Source organism: Castor canadensis, chromosome 11 (genome assembly GCF_047511655.1).
Source record: "Castor canadensis chromosome 11, mCasCan1.hap1v2, whole genome shotgun sequence".
In the NCBI taxonomy this organism is placed as follows: Eukaryota; Metazoa; Chordata; class Mammalia; order Rodentia; family Castoridae; genus Castor; species Castor canadensis.
Window position 1 is genome coordinate 141,826,125 of NC_133396.1, and position 23,134 is coordinate 141,849,258.

The window sequence follows — 23,134 nt, forward strand, 5'->3', positions numbered from 1 at the left end:
GGCACAGAAAGACAAATATACCATCACACCCATGCTGGTGTTGTAGAATAGAGAGGAGAATGGTGGTTACCAGTGGCTGGATCCTTGGTCGGGAGGGAGGCTAGAGAGTTGTTGGTTGAAGGACACAAAATTTCAACCAGAAGAGATAAGTTCAGGGGATCTATTGAATAATGCAGTGACTGCGGTTAATCAGAAATGCTAAAGTGTATATAAAGTGCTCACCACAAAAATGATAATTTTAAGGTAATACAGGTACTAATTAGCTAGATTTAGTCATTCTGTAATGTTTGTTTTCAAAGCATGTGTAGGGTAAATACAATTTCATCTGTGGTTTTTTTTTTTTTTTTTAAGAAAGGAGTATTGATTTGCTACAGTATGTCATCTGAAATCCTCACTGTTTCCTCTTCTGGCTCAACCCTGTTTATGAGCCCCTCTAGTCAGTTTTCCATTTCTGACAATATACTCTCTAACTCTAGATTCCCTTGGTTCTTCTGTATAGTTTCTCTACTGAGATTTCCTATCACATCATTGTCATCACTTTTCCTTTAATTCTCTTTATAACGACTGCTTTTTAAAGTCTTCGCAAAAGTTATCATCTCTGTGAATTTGTCCTTACTATACTTTTCTCCTGAAGAGTCAAGTTTTCTTATGCATGTACAGAAATATCACAGTGAAATTCCTTTGTACAATTAATATATGCTAATAAAAACGAGAGGGAGGGATAACAAAAAGAACCAAGTTTTCCTGTTTATATATCAAGAACTTTTGGATGAAAACTTGATAATGCAACAACTCTGTATTATAACTGTTTTGGAGTTGTTGGATTTGCTTTAGAAACTTACCTGTGCAACCACTGAGATATCTTCATTTTTTGTGTTGGTTTTTAAGCCTGCCTTCTAGAGGTGGCCTCTGTGTTTGTGCAACTCGGTGGTCAGCCGGTGATTTAGGCAGAGGTTATGTCCAGAGGTTATGAGCCTGAAAAGCGTCAGATTGATCTGAGGAATGCATACCAAGTCACTGCCAACTTCAGTGGTCCTTAGCATCTACTTTCTGGTCTTTCCTGCTCATGTACGTAGGTTTCTAATTAGCCACAGCTCAGTGGAGAACTCACTTCAGCCTTTTTGTGGCTCTCTGCTTTCCAGTTGGCCCTGTCACATTTCTGATAAGCCATGACCACACTGTGGACTCAAAGCTGTAGGGATTTTCCTGTTCTTTTCTGATCCAGACTCAGGTTTTTACCCACTGGTTCACATCATATTGATAGTAATAGTGAGGGTGTGAATTAACCTCATGCAAAAATGCTACTGACCCCTGTCATAAGCTAAAGCCCTAGAAGTTGTTTCAACAAAATACTTCTTTTGTTTGTTGAGATAGCATCTCTCTATGTAGCTTGAGGCGGCCTGGAACTTGCTCTGACCCAGTCTGGCCTCAAACTCAAAATCTTCCTTCCTCGGCCTCTCAAGTGTTGGGATTATAGAAGTGCACCACCATGCCTGGCTTGCTTCCAGAAAACATTTGTTTTTCCAGAAAACATTTGTTTTCTGCATGTGGTTCATTTCCAGGGTCCTGGAATGATTGTTTTTGCCAGAGGGGACAGGATCATTTGGGGTTTTTGTTTTTGTTTTGGGGGAGATGGTTGGTGGCACTGGAGTTTGAACTCAGGGCCTCTGCTTGCTAGGCTGGCACTCTACCATTTGAGCCACTCTACCAGCCCTATTTTATGCTGGGTATTTTTTTAAGATAGGGTCTCCTGAACTATTTGCCTGGGCTTGCTTCCAACCATGATCCTCCTGATCTCTTATCTCCTGCATAGTTAGGATTACAGGGGTGAGCACCTGGTTTGTTTTGCTTTTTGTTTAAAAAAAAAAAACTTGTTTCTCCAATAAGTCTCAAATACAGGGTGTGCTTGTTTTAAAATTAGTAGACAACAGGGTATTTTTTATGGTTTAAATTACATGCTTAGAATGGTTTTACATTTGACAGTTCTTTGTATCTCCCAAACATAGTAATGCCTTTGTTTCTTTTCTTAGCACGATTGCGTGGTGTTCATGATGGTCTGTTCACGGGACAGATAGATGCTGTGGATACTCTTAATGCTACTTACAGAGTAACCTTTGATAGGACAGGGCTTGGGACTCATACTATCCCTGACTATGAAGTTCTTGTAAGTACGATTTTATAATACACTTGTGTTTTGTGCATGTTAACTATGTTGTGTGGAGTTTTCTTAGAAATTATATTTTATGATAGAGTAAAGACTTGCATTCAAAGAGGAAGACATCCTTAGGGGTTCCCACCCTGTCTGCCTAACCCCTGCAGCAGAACTGTCCTTAAATCTTTACTTTCCAGAAGCTGAGAACCCCCTATTGTACTTAACCCACGCAGTACTTCAGTGTAACAGAAGTGGTCACTCCCATCTGGTATAGTATCAGGAAGAAACTTACCACTTTTCCATCCCAGCTCTTTGATTAAGATACAGTCCTTTTATAAAGTCTGAAAAACCTCTTTCACTTGAAGTTTTGTTCTCCTGTTATACCCTCCCAGCTATACAGGGCTGCTATTAATATCTTCACTTCTGCAGCATGAGATTAAGAATGAGTACATTAGTTAATTTATTCAGTGCTCTAGAGCTGGTTTCCTGTTATGCTGAGAGCAGAATCCAGATAATTGAGTCTCTGGTGTACTCCACTAAACTACTGGACCATTATCTTGTGGTCATTTGTAATTTAGCAATGTCAAGGAAATCCACACCTTTTTCTGCATGTGGTGCTGGACTTGAACCCAGGGCTTCGCGCTTGCAAAGCAGGTTCTCTGCCTCTTAAGAAACACCTTCAATCTGTTTTGCTCTGCTTATTTTGGAGATTGGGGTCTCCTGCTCACTTTGCCCAGGCTGGCCTTGAACCTGTATCCTCCAATCTCAGCCTCCTAAGTAGCTAGCGTGGCAGGTGTGAGCCACTGGCACGCTGGCAGCAGTTGACTTTGATGATAGTAGCATTTATTCAGATGGTCAAATGCAAATAAAGGTGGCCATAGAACACTTTAATGTTGATGTCTAGTTCTTTGAACTTTCGGCACTCTTTGATGTTTTCCTTCTCTTAAGTCTTCTTTTTAGGGGGTTCAACCTTTTGACAGCAAAAGTAGTGTTTCCATTTTCTTTTCTTCTGTTTTGTTTCTGTTTGTTTTGCTTTTGGCATTTGAGATGGTTGGGCACAGGGCCTGCCACTTGCTAAGTGAGTGCTCTTAGCAGCTCAGTAAGTCTTCAAGCCAGGGCCTCATTCCTGGCCAGAGCCCCACCTCCAGTGCTGCAGAGCGATCCACCTCACAAGCAGACCTGAATGTGCTCTATGAGCTGTCATAGCTCACACACTGATTATATGTATCTCAAGTTGACATATTTAAAAGCTCAAGTGATCGGTAAATTTACCTAAGCTTTGTGTGTGATTCTCTTTCCTCAAAGAGTAATGAGCCTCATGAGACGATGCCGATTGCTGCCTTTGGACAAAAACAGCGTCCTTCTCGGTTTTTTATGACCCCCCCGCGGTTACATTATGCTCCTCCTCTCCAATCACCAATTACGGTAAGTAGTTGTATAGAAAGCCACCTGCAGTTTAGTTGCTCTTACGCCTGTGAACCATGTTCTTATGGAAATATGCATCTATTGCAAGAGCTTTTCATGTTATTTTGAGTTGCTTTGCCAGGCACCAGTGGCTCATGCCTGTAATCCTAGCTACTCAGGAGGCAGAGATCAGGAAGATAGTAGTTCAAAGCTAGCCCAGGCAAATAGTTCACAAGACCCTATCTCGAAAAACCATTCACAAAGATAGGGCTGGTGGAGTGGCTCAATATGAATGTCCTGAGTTCAAACCCCAGTACCGCAAAAAAAAAAAAGTCATTTCAACTCTGGAGATACTTTCCTTCTTATTGGGTTTTAATATAATGTAATACAATTTTCATTTTATCTAAAAGTAAGATAGTTTGTTTTGAGCAGTCACTAATGAGATGATTCCCTTCTATTCCTGTAGGATAATGACCCTTTGTTAGGACAGTCACCTTGGAGAAGTAAAATTTCTGGCTCTGATACTGAAACATTAGGAGGTTTTCCGGTGGAATTCCTTATCCAAGTGGTAAGACTTACTCTGAATCTTTTGTGCTCTACCTTTTCATCATTTCCCCCTACCCTTTGAAACCATTGGTCTTTTTACTTGCTCCCTATTCTCACCTCTTCCAAAACGTCATGTAGTTGTGATCATGAGGTATATTTCCTTTTCAGATTGGCTTCTTTCTTGTACTGATATGCATTTGAATTCCCCATGTCTTTTCATAGCCGTTTAGCACTGAATAATTCTACTGTGTGTCCAGCCATTTCTGGGTCCATTCACCTACCAGAAGATGTCTTGATTATTTCCAAGTTTGCGCAGTTATGAAGGGCTCTCCCATAAACATTTTGTGCAGGTTTTTGGGTAGAACTCAGTCTTCATCTTTTGTATCTTATGCAAACCGGTAATGATATATAGAAGTTTGGTTCGATTTAGGTCCCTCCCCCCTTTGATTGTTTTATTGCTTTTAGGTGAATGATTAACTTTTATAGGTGGTTTTGTGTTCTGACCGTGATATTTTATCTTTTTAAATGTTGGCATTTCTTCCTGGCTTATGGCTGAAACAGTTCTATAAAGGAAAACCTAATCTATTACTTGGTAACCTAATCGTATAGTCTGTATTGGAGAGATGGAATAAATATTTGATGCCTTCTCTTTGCTTCCCAGTTTACAAAATAATGAGTTTGATCACTAGCATTCTCTAACACAGGTGAACTTTTTAAAGTATCACTGTGATTTTATGGATTTTAACATTTGCATTCAGTTCTTTCCAGTTACTGTTCTTTTGGTTAACGGATTATCCTGTCTTGAACTAGAAAGCTTGTTCAGGTTGATGTGTTAGTCCTTTCAGCATACTCTACTTACAGTGGATTTTAAAGTATTTTCACGTCAGTTATCAAATACAAAAACAAAAGGCTTTGTTCTATTTACATTGAAATACTAAAATGTGTTGCTGCTAAAACATCTATAAAAAATTGAAAGCCCAAAAAAAAAATTTGAAAGGCCAGATATGGTGGCTTACACCTATAATCCCAGGCCTTAGGATGTTCAAGCCAGCTTGGGCTACATTAAGTGAGACCTGTCTCAGAAAAGAAAAAAAAAAAGGAAATTTGATATTTCACTGAGATGCCTAAATTCTCTATGTATTCTAAAAACATTTTTTCTTTGTCTATAGACCAGATTATCAAAAATTCTCATGATTAAAAAGGAACATATCAAGAAACTAAGGGAAATGAACACAGAAGCAGAAAAACTGGTAAGGATTTCTCTTTTTCCCTTTGCTTGTCTAATTTTAAGATGGTGAGCCTTCTATGTCTAATGATTTTCAAAATCTTACAGAAGAAAATATTGCTGTAATTTTTTTTTTTTTTTTTTTTTTTGGCAGTACTAGGGCTTGGATTCAATGGCCTCATAATTGCTAGGCAGGCACTTTTTTTTTTGGTACTGGGGTTTGAACTCAGCGCCTATACCTTGAGCCGCTCCACCAGCCCTATTTTTGTGAGGGGTTTTTCGAGATAGGGTCTCACAAACTATTTTCCTGGGCTGGCTTTGAACCGCAATCCTCCTGATATCTGCCTCCTGAGTAGCTAGGGTTACAGGCGTGATCCACCGGCGCCCGGCTAGGCAGGCCCTTTTCCCACTTGAGCCATTCTTTCAGTAATCGTGCGATAAATGTTATTTTAAAATCATCATTTGTAGTCACGCTGTCTTGTTATATTGAACACATGCTAATAAATCAGTAGTGCAGTGCACCCCTGACAAGTGAACAGGATTACTGGATGCATTTGGTTCCTTGGCGGTTTACGTGATACACGACTGGTGTGTCTGACTAAGGATAAGCAGAGGTTGTAAAAGTGCTTCAGGCCATACATGGTTGCACGTGTGTGTGCGTCCCTGGGATTTGAACTCAGGGCAGGCGCTTGGTTGCATACATCTTTAATCCCAGGGAGACTGAGCTACATAGGAAGGCCCTGGCTCCAAAAAATAAAACAAAGTACTTCAGAATAAGTAAATCAGAAAGTATGTAAGTTATCATTTCAAGTCATCTTGATTGACAAAGTTTATAGTCTATTTCATTAATCTGTAAGTCCAAAATATGGAGTCAGAGCCAAGCGCCAAAGACTTATGTCTGTAATCCTAGCTATTTGGGAGGCAGAAATCAGGAGGATCAAGGTCCAAGGCCAGCCCAGGCAAATAGTTCACAAGACCCTCGTCTCCAAAAATAACCAGAGCAAAATAGACCAGAGGTGTGACTCAAGCAGTAGGTAGAGGTCCTGCTTTGTAAACATGAAGCCAAGTTTGAATTCTAATCCCTCCCCAAAAAAAATTGAGTTAGTTTTATTCATAAGAGAATTATCAGAGGTGTTTTTTTACCTATTTATATAGAAAATATTAATGTTTTTGAGTTGGACTGGGATGGAGCTCAGTGGTAGAATGCTTACCTAGTATGTAAAGGCCCTGGATTCCATCCCCAGCACCATAATAAAAGAGCCTTTGAATTGTAATGAAATTCACAACTATTTAAGGATTTGTAGGATAGCTCATAGGTTTCACCTCAAGTTCTGTCTCTGATTGATTGGAAATATCTGAGGGAGATGTGGAAATAAGGAGGTTCGGTGACAGCTGAGGGAGCCAAGTGCTGTCATGAGTGCAGATGTGGGGAACAGAGTGTGTCACATATCTGGGGCTGAAGGTTGTAAGGGATAGATGGTGGACAAGCAGCTGCACGGGTGGCTCCAACCCAGTGAAGACCAGTGCTCCTAGGAATCTGAAAATGACCAAATTATCTGACTTGACCTCCTCATTTTGTGGAAGTAGAAACTGAAGACTGAGAGATATCAAGTGATTCTGTCCATGATCCACTTCTGCTGGGTAGTACAGATGCTGAACTGAGACTTGGCCCAGTTTAACTCATTGACGCGCAGTGAAATCAGTGCTCTCCCCATTTCTGTTTCCTCTAGTCACTTAATCATCTCTTCCATCTTGAAATAATTATTTCCCTTTAATATGACTATCTCGACTTCTTCCTGCACCTGAGTTCCAGGTCTTAAAGTAATGAACTTGCCTTTGCCCAGTGAGTCTTACCTACCTTCACGTAAGACCTGTTGCTGGCTTGGCTTGTTGGTATGTGAGAACTCTGTAGAACAGGTCTGGTTTCTTTGATAGCTTTTATTACTAGTTTTATTTTATTATGATTAAAATAATTCCTATATAAAAATTCAAACATGAAACTAGTGAGGAAAACCGTGGCTCTTTATAATTCCTCCTCCATAAAGAAAATACTGTTCATGATTTGGGAGTTTCTAGTAAGAGTTTTTGAAAATCTCATCAAACTCAATAAGTTTTCTTCAAAACCATTTGGAATTATTCCTAATAAAATGATGGAATATATACAAAAATTCAGTTTATATGTATGTTTATATGTTTACCATATGGATTTTTTTTTCCTTGCACATACTACCATATGTAGTTCAAAGAGCAAGTGCGGACATGAGCTGGTGACTCACGTCTATAATCCCTGCTACTCAGGAGGCAGAGATGAGGAGGAATTCGGCTCAAAGCCAGCCCTGGCAAATAGGTCTTGATACCCTATCTCAAAAAAACCATCACAAAACTCGGCTGGTGGAGTGGCTCAAGCAGTAAGAGCACTTGCCTAGCCAGTGTGAGGCCCTGAGCCTCAAACCCCAGTGCCGCAAAAAAAAAAAAAAAAAAAAAAAAAGAGCAAGTACAATGAATACTTGTGCCAATTGTGCTGATTTTTAAATAGGTCCTTACTTCTAGTAGTGTTAAGGGTTTGTTGAGGTTTGATTTGATACCTGTATTTAATAAAAACAAGTGTAGAGCAGGATGGCTTTCTGTTCAGCATAGCTCCTTTGTAGTAGAGCTTGGTAACATTTATAGCTTACCCAGATCATATGGCTAAGTTTAACTGGGACCATCAAAAAGAAAACAGATGTATGATATGTGACTTTAAGACTAGTCTTAAAATGCAAGAGTGGAAACTATTCTCAGAGACTACCATTTCTGCTTTGATTTAGTATGTACACAGTACCTTACAGAGGCACTAAAAATTAAATAAGTTCATTCACATTCATAGCTTTAAGACACCTTTTTTGTAACACCTAAACTTATTTTGATATAATTACATGCTGATTTCAAAGTAATTATATAAAATGCCTATTACTTATGTATTCACTTGTGAGTTGGAATTTTGCAGAGTATAACAGTGACAAATACAAATTATCCAATTAGTGTAAAGAACCCCAAATGTCATAATAGGAGATTTTATTTTCAGTATCCCCAGGGCTTTTACTTAAGGAGACCTTAAGGGATATAGAAATTTACCCAGAATTATGGATTGATTATATTGGTACACTTCCTACTTTTTAGCATCTTTATTCTTTCCTTTTCTATGATGTTTCAGGTTAAAAGCACAGAACTAATTGAACATCAACACTTTTAACCTCAACTGTTTTAGTATAACTAGGAGTGCTTTCATCTACCCTGTCCCCACCTAGCCTCTATCCTAAAAAATAATTCGTTATTTTATTACATTTAATATTTAAGTTGGAAGCTAATTTTGTTTTACCAAAATGAACTGAATAGTCCACCATTTTTCACCTCAAAGGTTTGGACATCTTACTTTGTTTAAAGTATACTTGCTCTAGATTTTATAAAGAAAGAAGAAAATCAGTCTGGTAAATCTGTTTGCCCAGATTTGGCTCCAACCGCAATCCTCCCCATCTTATCTTCTCAAATAGCTAGGATTACAGCTGTGAGCCACCAGGGTCCAGCTGAGTTGCCTTGTTTTTTTTTTGTTTGTTTGTCTGTTTTCATTATCTATTTAAATTAGTGGACAGTAGAGTGCCTGTCTAGCAAACATAAGGTCCTGAATTCAAACCCCAGTACCACCAAAAAAAATAATTAAAAAAAAATGAAAATTAGTGGACAGGTTGGAGGTATATCTCTGTGGTACAGTGCTTGCCTAGTATGGGTAAGGCCCTAGGTTTCATCCCCAGTGCTGCAAAAAAGTGCACATTCATTGATTTTTAGTTTACATTTCAGTTCACAGAGGTGTATACAGCATCTCCACAATCTGAGATTCTCATTACCAAAAATACCCCGTACCTTTTAGCAGCCAGTCTGATTTCTCCTGAACTCACTCCTCCACCTCTAGGCAAGCACTGTCTACTTTCTGTCCCTATGGACTTGTCTCTTCTGGACATAAAATGCAAATGGAATCACACTGTTTGGTGTTTTGTGACTGGGCTCTTTGACACAGCATCATGTTTTGAAAATCTACCCGTGATGTAGCCTGTAGCAGTGCTGCTGTTCTTGTCACTGTCGAATGACATTCAGCTGTGTGCATGTACATTTTACTCTCCGTTCACAGTTGATAGACATTCAGGTTGCTTCCACTTTCGTTATTGCTGCGATGACCATCTGTGCCCAAGTTTTCGTGTAGATAGGTGCCATCATTCCTCTTGGGTAGACACCTAGGGGTAGAACTGCTGGTTCAGGTGATAACTGTTATTTCTTGAAGAGTGCCACACAGTTTTACAAAAGGAAGATGGGGCTGGTGGAGTGGCTCAAGTGGTAGAGCGCCTGCCTGCCACTTAGCAAGTGTGAGGCCCTGAGTTCAAACCCCAGTGCTGCCAAAAAAAAGTCCCATCAAAAGGAAGACAGTTGTGAAGCAGTTTTTCTTGATCTGTTGTAAAGTGGTGTGGCTGTAATAGCATATTTACTGACCTTTGTACTAACTACAGAATTGTTAAGAGACTGGCAAATGAGACTTGATGATAGTCACATTTGTAGTTTTGAAAATGTAATCCATCACATTAAGAGAGTAAAGGAAACCCACAGGATCATCTTGATTGTAGAAAAATCATCTCGTAAAGTTAAACATTGTTTCAGGATGGAAAAGCAAATACTCTTACCAAACTAGGAACAGAAAGGAAATTCCTTAATCTGGTAGAGAGTATTTACCAAAAACATTATTACACATCATACTTATTAGTGACATGTTTAAAAGCTTTTTGTTGAGTGGCAGTGTGGCTCAACTGGCAGAGCATCTCCCTAGCACGCATGAGGCCCTGAGTTCAAGCCTCAGCGCTGCCAAAAAACATCTTTTTCCTTAATGTTGAGAATGAGGTAGGGATGCTATCTATCACAGTTTCTGTTCAGCAGGATTCTGGCGGTTTTAGTCAGTGTAATAAAGCCAGAAAAAGTAGTAAGAGCCCCAAAAATTGGAAAGGAAGAAATAAATGGCTTTTTTCTGAGACAGGGTCTCTATGTGGCCCAGACTGGCCTGGAGCGCCACGGCTCAAGCAGCCCTTCTGTGTTGGCCTCCAAGTACTTAGGACTACAGGCATGTACCACCATGTGGCTAGACAGTTTTGTGGTTGTGTACTTAGAAAATCTAAATTATTAGAATTAGCAAGTTTACAAGGTTGCTAGATTCAAGGCCAGCTAAGCAAAAGCCTATTGTGTTTCTCTACATTATCAACAAGCAGTTAGAAAGTGAAATTTCAAAAAAATACCATTTGAAATGACCATTTCTAGGTATAAATACATGTAAGAGTTTGGTGTAAGGACTAGAAGGTGTGCTTAATGGTAGAGACTACTTGGCAGACAAAAAATTTTTGATATAGAAAGCTAAGATGTTCTTGAGAGAAATTAAAGAAGACCTAAATGAACCATCATACTCATTAATTCAAATTCACAATATTCCAAATGTGTCTGTAGACTGAATGTGTTCTCAGTCAGATCCCACCAGGTTATGCATGTCCATAGGCTTGAAGTACATGCAACTAACAGGCTGGTTCTGAAATTAGTGTAGTTAGGGCTGGTGGAGGGACTCAGGCAGTACAGCACCTGCCTAGCAAGCGTGAGGCCCTGAGTTCAAACCCCAGTGCCACCAAAAAAAAAATCTTGTAGATGAAGAATGAGCCAAGACTCTCCATGATGTTCTTGAAGAACAAGGTATGGGGCAGTTTGCTCTTCTGGACACCATGACTTACAGCAAAGCTGGAGTAACTAAAGACCTCAGTACTGACCTGGATAGACAGGCTGTGGAACACAGTCGAGCCCAGAAACAGACCTGCATAGGCTCATAGATCTGGGTTTATGCCAAACAAAGTTTTGCAGAGCAGTGAGGGAGAGAACCTTCTTTGAAAATTAGTGCTGAGTCAACTGGATGTGAGAACAGAGGTGGGCTTCACCTTGCTTCCCACCTAGACAACATGGCTGCTGCCTTTTGGCTACAGGGGATTATATTGGTGACCTTAGAGTAAGAGCCTTTCAGACTAAATAGAATGTAGATGGCAATAACCATAAAGTAAACGACTGATAATTAAACTACATTAAAGTTAAGAACCTTTGTTCATCAAAAGACATAGCTGGAGAGAATAAAAGACAAGCCACAGAATGGCATAAAATATTTATGCCACTACAATGAACAAAAAGCTTGCATCCAGACAATATAAAGAACTTTAAATCAATAAGAGAAAGATATGCAGCCCAATGAAAATTGGACAAGCATTTTTACAAAGGAGGGTATTCAAATTTACCAAAAAAAAAAATGTTTTGAAAGATACTCAACTTTATAACCATGTATGGTGGTGCACACCTATAATCCCTGCCCTGGAGAGACTAAGGCAGAAAGATCACGAATTCAAGGCCAGCTTGGGCTACATAGCTTGACCCTGTCTCAAACAAAATAAACACCAGCCTCAACTTGGTTAGTGATGAAAGTAAACTAATAATACACAAAGAGATAACACCTCCACACTTTGGCATGGGTGATAGTAAAAGACTTAGAATGCCAAAGATTTGAAACCTGGTTTTTTTCCCTACAACTTTTTAGTGTGCTAAAACTAAATGCATTCCTTAGTACAGAATGTTCATAGCAGCAAAAACTAAAAGCAACAAGTAGAAAATAGCCAATGGCTGGCTATATCATTGTATTCCTACAAAGGAATACTGGTCAGTAATTAATGGACTAACACACATTTGCAGTGTTAAGTGGAAGAAGCCAGGAACAAAAGCATACATACTGTCCAGTTGCATTTTCTGCAACTACAAGAACAGGAGTATAGCCAGTGCCAATGGTTCACGCCTATAATTCCAGCTACTACAGAGGTAGTCAAGAGGGTTGTGGTCCAAAGCCAACCCCGGGCAAATAGTTCTGAGCCCCTATCTTGGAAATACCCAACACTGGTGGAGTGGGCTGGTGGAGTGGCTCAAGTGGTAGAGCACCTGCCTAGCAAGCTTGAAGCCTTAAGTTCAAACCCCAGTACTGCCAAAAAGAAAAAAAAAAAAAAACTTTTATGAACTGTTAGGTTTGTTATAGAGGTGTTTACTGTGTGGCAGTTCATTGAATTGTATATTAATATTTTGTGCTCTTTTCTCCATGTGTTAGTCTTTTCCATTAGAACAAAAACGTGGCCGGGCACAATGGCTTACACTGTGATGTAGCTACTCCTGAGGCAGAGATCAGGAGGATCGTGGTTTGAGGTCAGTCTAGGCAAATAGTTCAAGAGACCCCATCTCAAACAATGGTCAGCATGGTGGTGGTTACCTGTCATCCCAGCTACGTGGGGAAGCACAAGTAGGATCATGGTCCAGGCTGGTCCGGGCATAAAGTGAGATTTTACCTCAAAAATCCATTAGTCGATTAACCCAGAGCACAAAGGACTGGCACAGGGGCTCACGCAGGAGGGCAAGCACAGTGCTGTGAGTTCAAACCCCAGTACCACCAAAAAATAAATAGCAACAACCCACTAACCTTTCTAGCATGATGCTGTACCTACAAGAGAGCTCTCATTAGGAGTCCCAGCCTGACGGATACCTCCTCCCCATCACTGTAAAGCAACCTGGCAACATCATCTTACCCCTGAGAGGGCCGCGCTGCAAGACACCTCGAGATGCCTGGACCCTCTATGTACTGTGTTGTCCTTTGCACACACACTATAATATCTTATGTCTAAAATGGCACAGTAACAGATCAACTCAAGCACTAATAATAAAATACAATAACTGTAGCAGCATACTAAAGTAAAATGTATGTGAATGTGGCATCTCCTCTCAAAATGCCCCATACTAAACTCCCCCTTCTAGTGCCATGTGGGGAGGTGGAGTGAGGTGACTGGCGCGGGCTCTTGATGTAGTCAGGCTGCTGTGTAGTCGTCACAACATCGTCAGCGCTGAGCAGTCAGTCTGGTGACTGACCTCACGGATATTCTGGACAGTACAGAGTGGGGTGATGAGAGTCCATCAAGTTACTGACAGTGCACAGCTTAAAACTTAACTATTTCTGTGATACTCCACTTAATATTTTCAAACAGTGATTGGCGGCAGGTAACTGAAATCTCAGAAAGTGAAAATATAGATAAGGGGACTACCGAGCACACAGTTATGTTTGCCTCTCGCAGAACCCCAGAGGAAGAAAAACCAGAGAACCAAGAAGCTTTCCACTTTTTTTTTTCCTGGCCATACTGGGATTTGAACTCAGGGCCTTGAGCATTCTAGACAAGCACTATACCCTTTAAGCCACACCGCAGCCCTTTTTTTCAGACAGGATCACATTTTGCCTGGGGTTAGCCTCAGACTGTGGTCTTCCTACATATGCCTCCCACTAGCTGGGACCACAGGCATCCACCACCAGTTATACCTTAATAAAGCTGGGGAATCAAAAAAAAGATTTAAAGTAAATGGACAGGCACAGTGGTGTGGTGCATGCCTGTGAACCCAGCACTCAGGAGGCTGAAGCAGGAGGGTCTCACGTTCTAAGGCCAACGTGGGCTGTGTAGTTTGACCCTTCTCCCAACTCCCCCCTCACCAAAAAACAAAAGAAAAGTAAAGGCAGACAAGGCAGACATGGCATTCCTTCCGAAGAACAAGACAAGCCTCTCAGTGACAGCACCAGCCATCCCGTCACACACGAGAGCTGTGACGTGGAGGATAGGCGAGGCTGACAACCTTTATTTTTCCAGATACATGCCTCTTGTAGGTCACCAAAATTACGTAGCTAGAAAAAAATGTGATTGTGTTTCTTCTCAGAAGTCGTACTCCATACCCATCAACATTGACTTTCAGCGGAGGTATGCCACGATTGTGCTGGAGCTGGAGCAGCTGAACAAGGACCTGAACAAGGTTTTGCACAAGGTTCAGCAATACTGCTACGAGGTGGGTGAGCCACGAAAACTTCCCTCCAACCTTCACTTCACAAAGTCGAGAGTAGGTCCTTAGGCAGACCCATAGTTTGTACATATTTTCATTCTTCAAGTACTGCTTTGGTTTCTGGGGGTTTTTTGTTGTTATCATTGTTTTTGTTTTTTTGCTTTGAGAGACAGTCTTCCTGGGTAGCCCAGGCTGGCCTTGAACTCAAGATCCTTCTGCCTTAGCCTCCCAAATACTGGAATTATAGATCTATATCCCACACCTGGCAAAATAATTACTCTCAATTTCACTACCCCCAAAAGCATATTTTTGTTTATTTCCCCTGACCTTTTATATAAATACATTCACAGACATGTAACAGTGTATGCTTTTTCTCAAAAAATCATGGTCATTTTGTGCTTACGGTTTTGTTTTCTTCTCCATTGATCTGTGGATTTCAGTCACATAGGTCAAGGGGTTATTTCTGACTCACTGCTCACATATGATTGTATTTTTAAGGGTACTTCAACAGTTTCACCTAAAATTTGAGTTTTTCCTACAGAATAAGAAGTAAATTATTGTGCTGCTTTTAGATCCTTCTGTTTTTGCAATGTTTCAGGTGTGGTATAAACCACCTCTACTTGGGACATAAGATTCTTAAATACTTGACTTTTATTATCATTATTGTTGTTGTTGTTATTATTATTATTATTATTACCTCACAGGTAAGTCCCAAAAGTCTGCCATAGGTCATGCTTTCTGTCCATGTGGCCTGAACTGAGGGAAGGAGCTATATCACTCAGCACTGCACTAAGTCTGTCTTCTCCCTCCCTTTGCCATCGTCACCATTTACGTTTGCTTTCCTGATAGTCGCCTGTTACCCACCTGCCCATATGTGTTGTTCTAGTAAACAGGTTTCCTTCCCGAGTCTAGTGACTGCCCGTGAGGTGTAGACTACACAGCTCAGAATGACACGTGCAGCCAGCTGCCGCTCAGTGGCTTGTGGGAGTACCCAGGCCACTAGGGACAGGCTTCTCTCCCAGTGGAGCAAAACAGCTTCATTTTCACACAGCTCTGGTGGAATACACTACTGGCTTTAAAATAAGCACAGATGAGAGAGCATAATGAGACTGTCCTACCATGTATTTATAAGAAGACTAGAATGATCAAACGTCACTGTTCATTTTCATCCCAAGTGAGAAACTATGCAGGCATTCACCAATACTGGAATGGATTGATAAATGGTGGTGTTACTCTGGAGTGCTACCCAGCAGTGACAATGAAGGAGCCTGACTTCGGCGGCTCTGGATATCTCACAAATATCCTACAGCCAGGTGCCGAAGTGCAAATTGCATATGGTCCCACCTCTAACACATACTGACCCACGACACTGCCCATGGTGGTAGCTGCCCATGTCAAGGCAGACCCAGAGGATGGCATTAGGGGGCCTTGGCACTGACCCGCTGCTGTATGATTTGTGTACTTGTGTGTATTTATGCATGCTTCAGTTAAAACTTTTTTAAATATTAGGACAGATTTACTGCTTGCAGCATTATTGGTAATTGTAAAACATTAGAGAAAGGAGGAAAAAATTGGCTAAACAATTTATGGTACACAGTAGTCCTTCTATGCTGCTATAGGAAAGGACAGGAAGTCCTTCCTGATGTGGAGTGGTTCCAGGATAAATTCAGCCGGGCCTGGTAGTGAGTCCCAGTTGGTGGAGGCAAAGGCAGCCTGGGTAACACAACCAGACCCCATCCCACACACACAAGAAAGGCAAGATACAAATATGTGTAGGCAAGTTTTATATAATTATACAAATAATTATGAAATAATACCATCTATTACATACTATAATATACAGTAGATTATCATATGTAATACATAGTGAGCACAGCATATCTTTTATATACATATTTACATACATGTATAGTTTGTTACCATTGGAATAGGAAATAAGTAGAACTAACCATATCTGTATCTGCTTACTATCTCAAAAAGAGACACAGGAAGGATAAACCCAATACTGATTCATTTGGGCATGGATGGGATTGGTGTGCACAGAGGAACAGCTGTTCCTGGAGTGATTGTTTCCCCAAATAAAGTCAAGTAAACTCTGATAGAGCACTCACCTAGCATGTACAACATCCTGGAACTGAGCCCATGTACAAAACAAAACCAAAAGCCAAATAAACTAAAATTGAATACAAAACTGAATAAACCCAACTGTATTTCAGAGGTGTGCACAAACCCTGAAGACGACAAAAACAGTTCCACACAGCTTGAGCACAGTGTTTTGATGTGATCCCTTAGTCAAAATCAAACTATAAATAAATACTGAACTCGGTAGGGTTTTCCTCACAGTGGTGTGGATTAGCAATTTGGGAACCTTTCTGTGTATTTAGGGCTGAGTAAATGAGCAACTAAGTATAGTGAGTATAACAGGAATTGAGTTTCTCACCATTGGAGAAGGGAACTATGAAAGGGGGGCTCAATTAAAATAGGACTCAGTATGAATTCATGATTATTTTACTTAATAAGTAGGTATAAGTAAGTGTGTGTCTACTGAGAGAACCAAGGGACAGGGATACCCTAATAGCCAGGAATACACCTAGCACCCCAACCTTGGTCTAAACACCACCCTCCAATAAAAGGAAGCATAGAACTCTTTGAGAAAAATGGACTCTGGGACTGGGCATGGTGGTTACATCTATAATCCCAGCCATTCAGGAGGTAGAGAGATAGGAGGGTTGCAGTTTCAGCCCAGCCCTGGCAAAAAGTTAGCAAGACCCCACCTCAAATAAGTAAGTCAGGCATGGTAGTGTGCGTTTGTAATCCCAGCTGCACTGGAATCAAAGCTAGCAGAATTGGGCTCCAAGGCTGGCTCCAGGCAAAAGCAAGAGACTATCTGAAAAATAATTAAAGCCAAAAAGGTCTGGGGGTGTGGCTCAAATGGTAGAGCACCTGCCTAGCAATGAAAGCCCAGAGTTCAAACCCCAGTACCACCAAAAAAGAAAGAACGGACCTACTCCAGATGGGGGGGCGGGCAGAGAGGACAGAGTGTGAACTAGGGCCAAGGAAGTAAAATGTGTCACCCAACCCATGCAGACCCATGAAAAGGAGCTGGCTTGACAGTTCCTGCTGGCCACAGCTGAGACAGCTTCAGCAGCTTCAGAATAAATAGATACACTTAAGAATCTACAGTGTAGAACTCATCAGAGTCCATGACTCCACACTGAGCGAGTGTGGAGTTTAAAGTGACTGAGTCATTTTAAAGCAAAGTTCTTTGTTGAAAAATGCCAACTAAGCCAGGCAACCAGTGCTCACGCCTGTAATCCTAGTTACTCAGGAGGCAGAGATCAGGAGGATCAGTTTGAAGCCAACCCAGGCAAATAGTTCATGAGACCCTTCATGAACTATTGGTGGAGTGGCTCAAGGTGTAGACCCTGAGTTCAAACCCCAATATTGCCCAAAAAAAGAGGGAGGGAGGAAAAATGCCAACTAATGAAGGAGGAATGGCATTAGGGAGAAGAGCCTCAGGCAAAGACGGGAGTGGCCAGCAGATGCTCAGCCTGGCATGGAAGGGTCTGTTGAAGGATAGAGCTCTACCTGGCCTCGGGTGTCACCACAAACACTTATTAAATAATTGCAGAGGGGAATTTGCAGACACTAACTTCTTAACAAAGTGACAGACTCACCACCAGTAAGGGGCAGAGAGCACTGGTACCCTCCAGTAAGACACACAGGAAAGGGCTCCGCCGTGCTGTACAGTCCTGCAAAAAATGTGACCATGAGGACACAACCTACATCCAGGGATGGCACACAAAGTAATTGACTGATACACCCCCGAATTAACAGCGTTGTGAACTCCCGAGGCCTTCTCCAGAATGAAGGGATCTAAAGGCACACATGGAAATCAGCACCAGAAGAACAGTGTGTAGGATGTGACTGCACCGAGATGGCGTTGTATCACTGTCAAATCTCCTAGTGTGACGACTGCTGTGGCGAGTAAGGAGTGTCTCTGCACTTGGAAAATACAAAGTGGAGTGCTGGGTACTTACCCAGACGATTAAAGGGAAATTATAGGTACACGAACAGTGAAAGGTCAGCTAGCGTAGCAAAAGGTCTGAACAATTAGTGAATCTAAGCAAAGGGTTAGCAAGAGTTCTTTGTTCTTATACTAATGTTTTTAGAACTTTGAAATTGTGTCAAAATTAAAAATAAAAAATACAGAACACATCAGAGAAAAGATACTGGGAAAAATTGTAAGAGCATCATCTTACATATAAATTCTACATATAAATTGTTTTGTGGACATCTGCATCTGAAAGGCAGACACAAGTGCACAGAGAAATAACCATGTCCTCATCAGTTTCCATCTCACATTTCAATCTGTGTTCAGCTTGCACCAGACCAGGGGCTGCAGCCTCCCGACCAGCCGACAGACATGAGGCGCCGGTGTGAGGAGGAGGCCCAGGAAATAGTTCGGCAGGCAAACTCCTCATCAGGACAGCCCTGTGTGGAGAATCAGAACCTGACGGACCTCATCTCCAGGCTCACAGCCATTCTGTTACAAATCAAGGTGAGCAGATGGCAACACTGTGCAAGCTATATTAAAGTATTGCTAAGAAATCCTGGTCCATAAGTTCTTTTGGGTATTTTGTGTCTGGGTTTGGGTTATAATTAAATTTTAAATTGTTTTTTCCCTTTAGTGTCTAGCAGAAGGAGGAGACCTGAATTCTTTTGAATTCAAATCACTTACAGATTCATTAAATGATATCAAGAGTACAATAGATGCTTCAAATATCAGGTAATTCATGAGGTATATTCCAACAATTTATGTTAAATTCATAGTGATTTTTCAGTGTAAGTTCTATGAATTTTGCATATTTTTGAAGTAGCCATATATTTTTATCCTTTAAAATACTTTAAAAGGGCTTTTCAGTATATCATGCAGGTGGGTTTTTGCATGACGGGATCAGGATATGTGACATGTAGCTTTTGGTTTATGGAAGGAGTTCAGCTTACAGCAGCAGAGTTTTCCCGTAGTGGAGGCTCTCCTCTCCCCATGCCCTGGCTCCCTGCTGCTGTAAAGCAAGCTTTCCCAGCACCACTAAGGCAAAATCGGCCTGTTGCAGTCAGTCGACTACTGCAGAAGAGGAGATACTGATCCCTCCCCAAGGTTGCTGTCTCAACTAATTCCAGACTGAAGTTTACCTCTTCCTTTTTTTAAATACTGTTTTTCATTTTGTGAAACAATAGCCAACCACGTTTCTTCTCCTTAGCTGCTTTCAGAATAACGTGGAGATCCACGTGGCACACATTCAGAGTGGCCTGAGCCAAATGGGAAACTTGCACGCTTTCGCAGCCAACAACACCAACAGAGACTGAGCAGGAGATCCAGCAGCACGGGACCCAGGAGAAGTTCTTCTCCAGCACCGAACGACTGAACTGCTGGGAGCCAGGGAGGTGCACGGCCCCAGATAAGGCGTTCACACACCATTCTGCTGCTTAAACCAGCATTGCGGATTTAGTACCCGGATGTAGTGATACTGCTTATGTTACCATGTTTACTAGCAAGTGTTTTAAATGGAAAATGTCTGACATTCTACTTCATGGAAGAATATGTCCACCACTTTTTTAAGTGCATGAACTCAGCCCAGCAGATGCTGATAGCTACTGCGGAGGAGAAATGAAACAGTGGTGTGTGCGGAGCCCATCAGAAACCACCACTGCCGTGGGTTAGCTGATCTTCACCTCAGTCTCCAAAGGTGACAACCTGAGGTGTGGGAAGGCCGGACACCAGGAAGCCACTGGGATACAGGCTGGACAGGTGGACTTGACAAGTGTATGTGATACATACTTGCAGTGTGTCGTGCTTCTACAGATCAATTTATAATAAATATTTTAATTTATCATAATTTATAAAAGAAACCTTTGTTATTTGTTGGAAGAAAATGAAGGTGCAGTACTCAGTGTTGGCAGGTGGGTCTGGCACACCTTCCTTGTGTCCAGGCAAATGTGCACGGAGGCTTCTTAGGTTTATTTTTAGAAAGACTGATAACACACTATTTTCATACTTTTTGTTTATTTGCACAACTTTTAAACCAGATTACTGGTTAAAATCCAACAGTACACAATTTATAAAGAAAAAATATTTTGTAAGGAAAATAATGGGAATAGCCAGTGTTGTGAACTCCAAAGGAAAGGTTTGGTTTTGGTGGTTTTTTTTGATTTTCTTTTTTAAGAAAACCCTGCTTAAAATGTTAATCTTGTTTTAAAAAAAAAAAAAAAGTATATATTTCGAATTTTCTTTGTTTTAATATAGAACATTATAAAGCCAAAATATAACAAATTGTTTTCAGACTTGGAATTTAAGGTGTAGCTGTAGAGGTGGTTTTGATTCTTTTAGATGTCTCATAAAATGAGACTTTTTATATGTTAATGTATAATAAAACTGAAATAAGATTATTTTCCATTTTAAATTTTTGTATAGTTTAAAAGCTTCTGTGTTCTTTGTTGGTTTTGTGCCACTGTAAAACTTTAGTGCAGAGTTTATATTTAGCTAAACTGTTATGTTAATTAAGAAATGTATAAATCTTCTATTCTTAATATTTGTAATTCTAAATAAATTGATCTATGAAAGTTAATATTATCTACATTTTAAATACATTCTTATTTAATTGATGCAAGTTGATGGGTGTTCCTTCTATTTTAAAACTTTTGAAGAATTTCCACTAAATTTTTAGGGGAAATAATACAGATTCATTATCAAGTCTTTTCCTTGGGTTTTCTGATGGTGGTTTTTTGGTTGTTGGTTGTGTTGCCTAGGCTTGACTGATCCTGCTTCAGCCTCCTGAGTAGCTAGGACTAAAGGCACCACCTCTGTGCCCTCTCTGCCAAGTCATTTTGACTTGCATTACCATCCTCTGTTGTTTTAGTGAGACTTTTTTTCCATCTGGTTATAAATCATCACTGTTGAAACACTAAACAAGTGAATTCTTAACCTAGCTAGTATAGACCTAGGAAAAGGTAGGGTTTTTTGTTTGTTTTGCAGTACTGGGGTTTGAGCCACTCCACCAGCCCTTTTTTGTGATTGGGTTTTTCGAGATTGGGTCTCACTAAATATTTGCCCAGATTGGCTTCAAACCACAATCCTCCTATCTCTGCCTCCTGAGTAGCTAGGATTGATTATGGGCGTGAGCCACCAGCACCTGGCTAGTTTTAATATCTTCTGTCTAGAATTGGGTAAACTTTTTTTCATTTTCTTTTTTTTCTTTTTTTGGATGGTACCGGTGGTTGTTTGAACTCAGGGTCTCTCGCTTGCTAGGCAGGTGCTCTACTGCTTGAGCCACATACAGCTGCTTCCATATTGCTTAAGGCTGGCTTGTCACCCTTAAGTGACAGCTGCTAAACACAGGCTGCTTGTGCTCGCTGCTGTCATGTTCTGCCGGGACCACGTCTGACAATACGGTTGACTCGTTACTGTTGAGGGAAGGAGGGATGTATGTGATTCAGCCATGGGTCCCAGTCAGCTGCTCGTGGATTTGAATGGTACTGTCTGCTTAGCACGTTTTTGAAGCTCTAAAGGAAGTGGTCAGAACCGTATCGCACAAAGGAACAAGCCAGACCTGGCTTTTACTTACATAGGTTGGTTCTGAGTCACCTTAGGCAAGCTCCAAAACACATTCACCTATTGGCATTGAAAATCTACAAAAGATTTGCCTACTGAATCTTCTCTGATCTTCACCACCACTCAGCCCACCACTGCTAGGCTATGTGAACACTTCAGTCATCTTCCCACTCATCACCAGCTGCTGCAGGGGGTTGTTCAAAAGCAGAGTTAAGTCTGTGGCCTTCAGGACAAATTCAGAACTCTGGTAAGATCCACATGGTCAGCATCCCTGACTTGTTTCTCATCCTGCTCCTTTCGCCACAGGGCCTTTGCACATGCAGTACCTCTGCCCTCTGCCCCCAGATCTTACCTTCAGCATCACTTTCTCAAGGAAGCGCTCCTTGACATAGTGCATCCATCATTGTCTCCAGATCACAGGCCTCTCTTTCAGGCACGAGTCATATTTGCAATTTTATGTTTCTTAAGAGTGATCTTTTGTCCCATGCTGGCTTCTGCTCCATAAGGGAAAGAACAGCTTCTGGTTTTGCTCACCATTTCATTTCCGGATCCTGATAAAGTACCTGCTTGCAGGCACCAAACCAAATACTTGTGTGATGAGTTAACAAATGAGAGTGTCAGAATTGCTCCAAGCAACAGTGCTATCACTGGGATTAGAACATGGTCTTCCAGGATTGCTTTGAAAGCCAGTATTCACTTGCGTGGAGGTTGCTTTTAAAACTATCACACTGCCTGTATTGCACTGCAATGTAGGAGGCACATGGCAGAGGTCAGGCGGGTGGGCAGAAGCAGTCCTGTTTGAGTCTGGGCCATTACTAGTTACAAGCTCTGTGATTGTGAACCACTGCTTAGATTGAGTTTCTTGATCCTTACAATGAGTAGAACAGCTGGGCGTGGTGGTGCACGCTTGTAATCCCAGTATTCAGGAGTCTGAGGCTAATGGGTCAGGAGCTTGAGGCCAGCTCAGGCTACATGGCAAGACCCTGTCTGGGGGCAGGGGGGCCAGAGAACGATCCCATCTTACACAGAAGGGACAAGCACTGAAGTGTAGCACCTGTGACACATTGAGCGAGTAGGGTCTTAGAGTTTTAAGGGATGTGCAGGCTACTTCTCAGAAGATACACAGTTCTTAAATCTTCAGACTGACAACAGCAGTTAAGTATTTGTTTTTTTAATTGCTCACTTGAGAAAACAGAACGTAAGACATAGAAAGGCAGTAATACAATTAAACTTAAGATTTATTTTG

General features: G+C 41.1%; 1 protein-coding gene across 1 annotated transcript in view; it reads left to right on the plus strand.

The window, feature by feature from the left end:
* The window catches only part of Lin9 (lin-9 DREAM MuvB core complex component), a 57,739-nt gene extending 36,871 nt beyond the window's left edge, over nt 1-20,868 (plus strand). The window contains exons 8-15 of the mRNA XM_020171522.2: nt 2,031-2,164; nt 3,458-3,577; nt 4,023-4,124; nt 5,272-5,352; nt 14,157-14,282; nt 18,658-18,837; nt 18,968-19,065; nt 19,541-20,868. Coding sequence (XP_020027111.1) covers nt 2,031-2,164; nt 3,458-3,577; nt 4,023-4,124; nt 5,272-5,352; nt 14,157-14,282; nt 18,658-18,837; nt 18,968-19,065; nt 19,541-19,646 — 947 coding nt within the window. The 3' untranslated portion in view covers nt 19,647-20,868. The remainder of the gene's footprint in view (nt 1-2,030; nt 2,165-3,457; nt 3,578-4,022; nt 4,125-5,271; nt 5,353-14,156; nt 14,283-18,657; nt 18,838-18,967; nt 19,066-19,540) is intronic.
* Nucleotides 20,869-23,134: the final 2,266 nt, after the last annotated feature.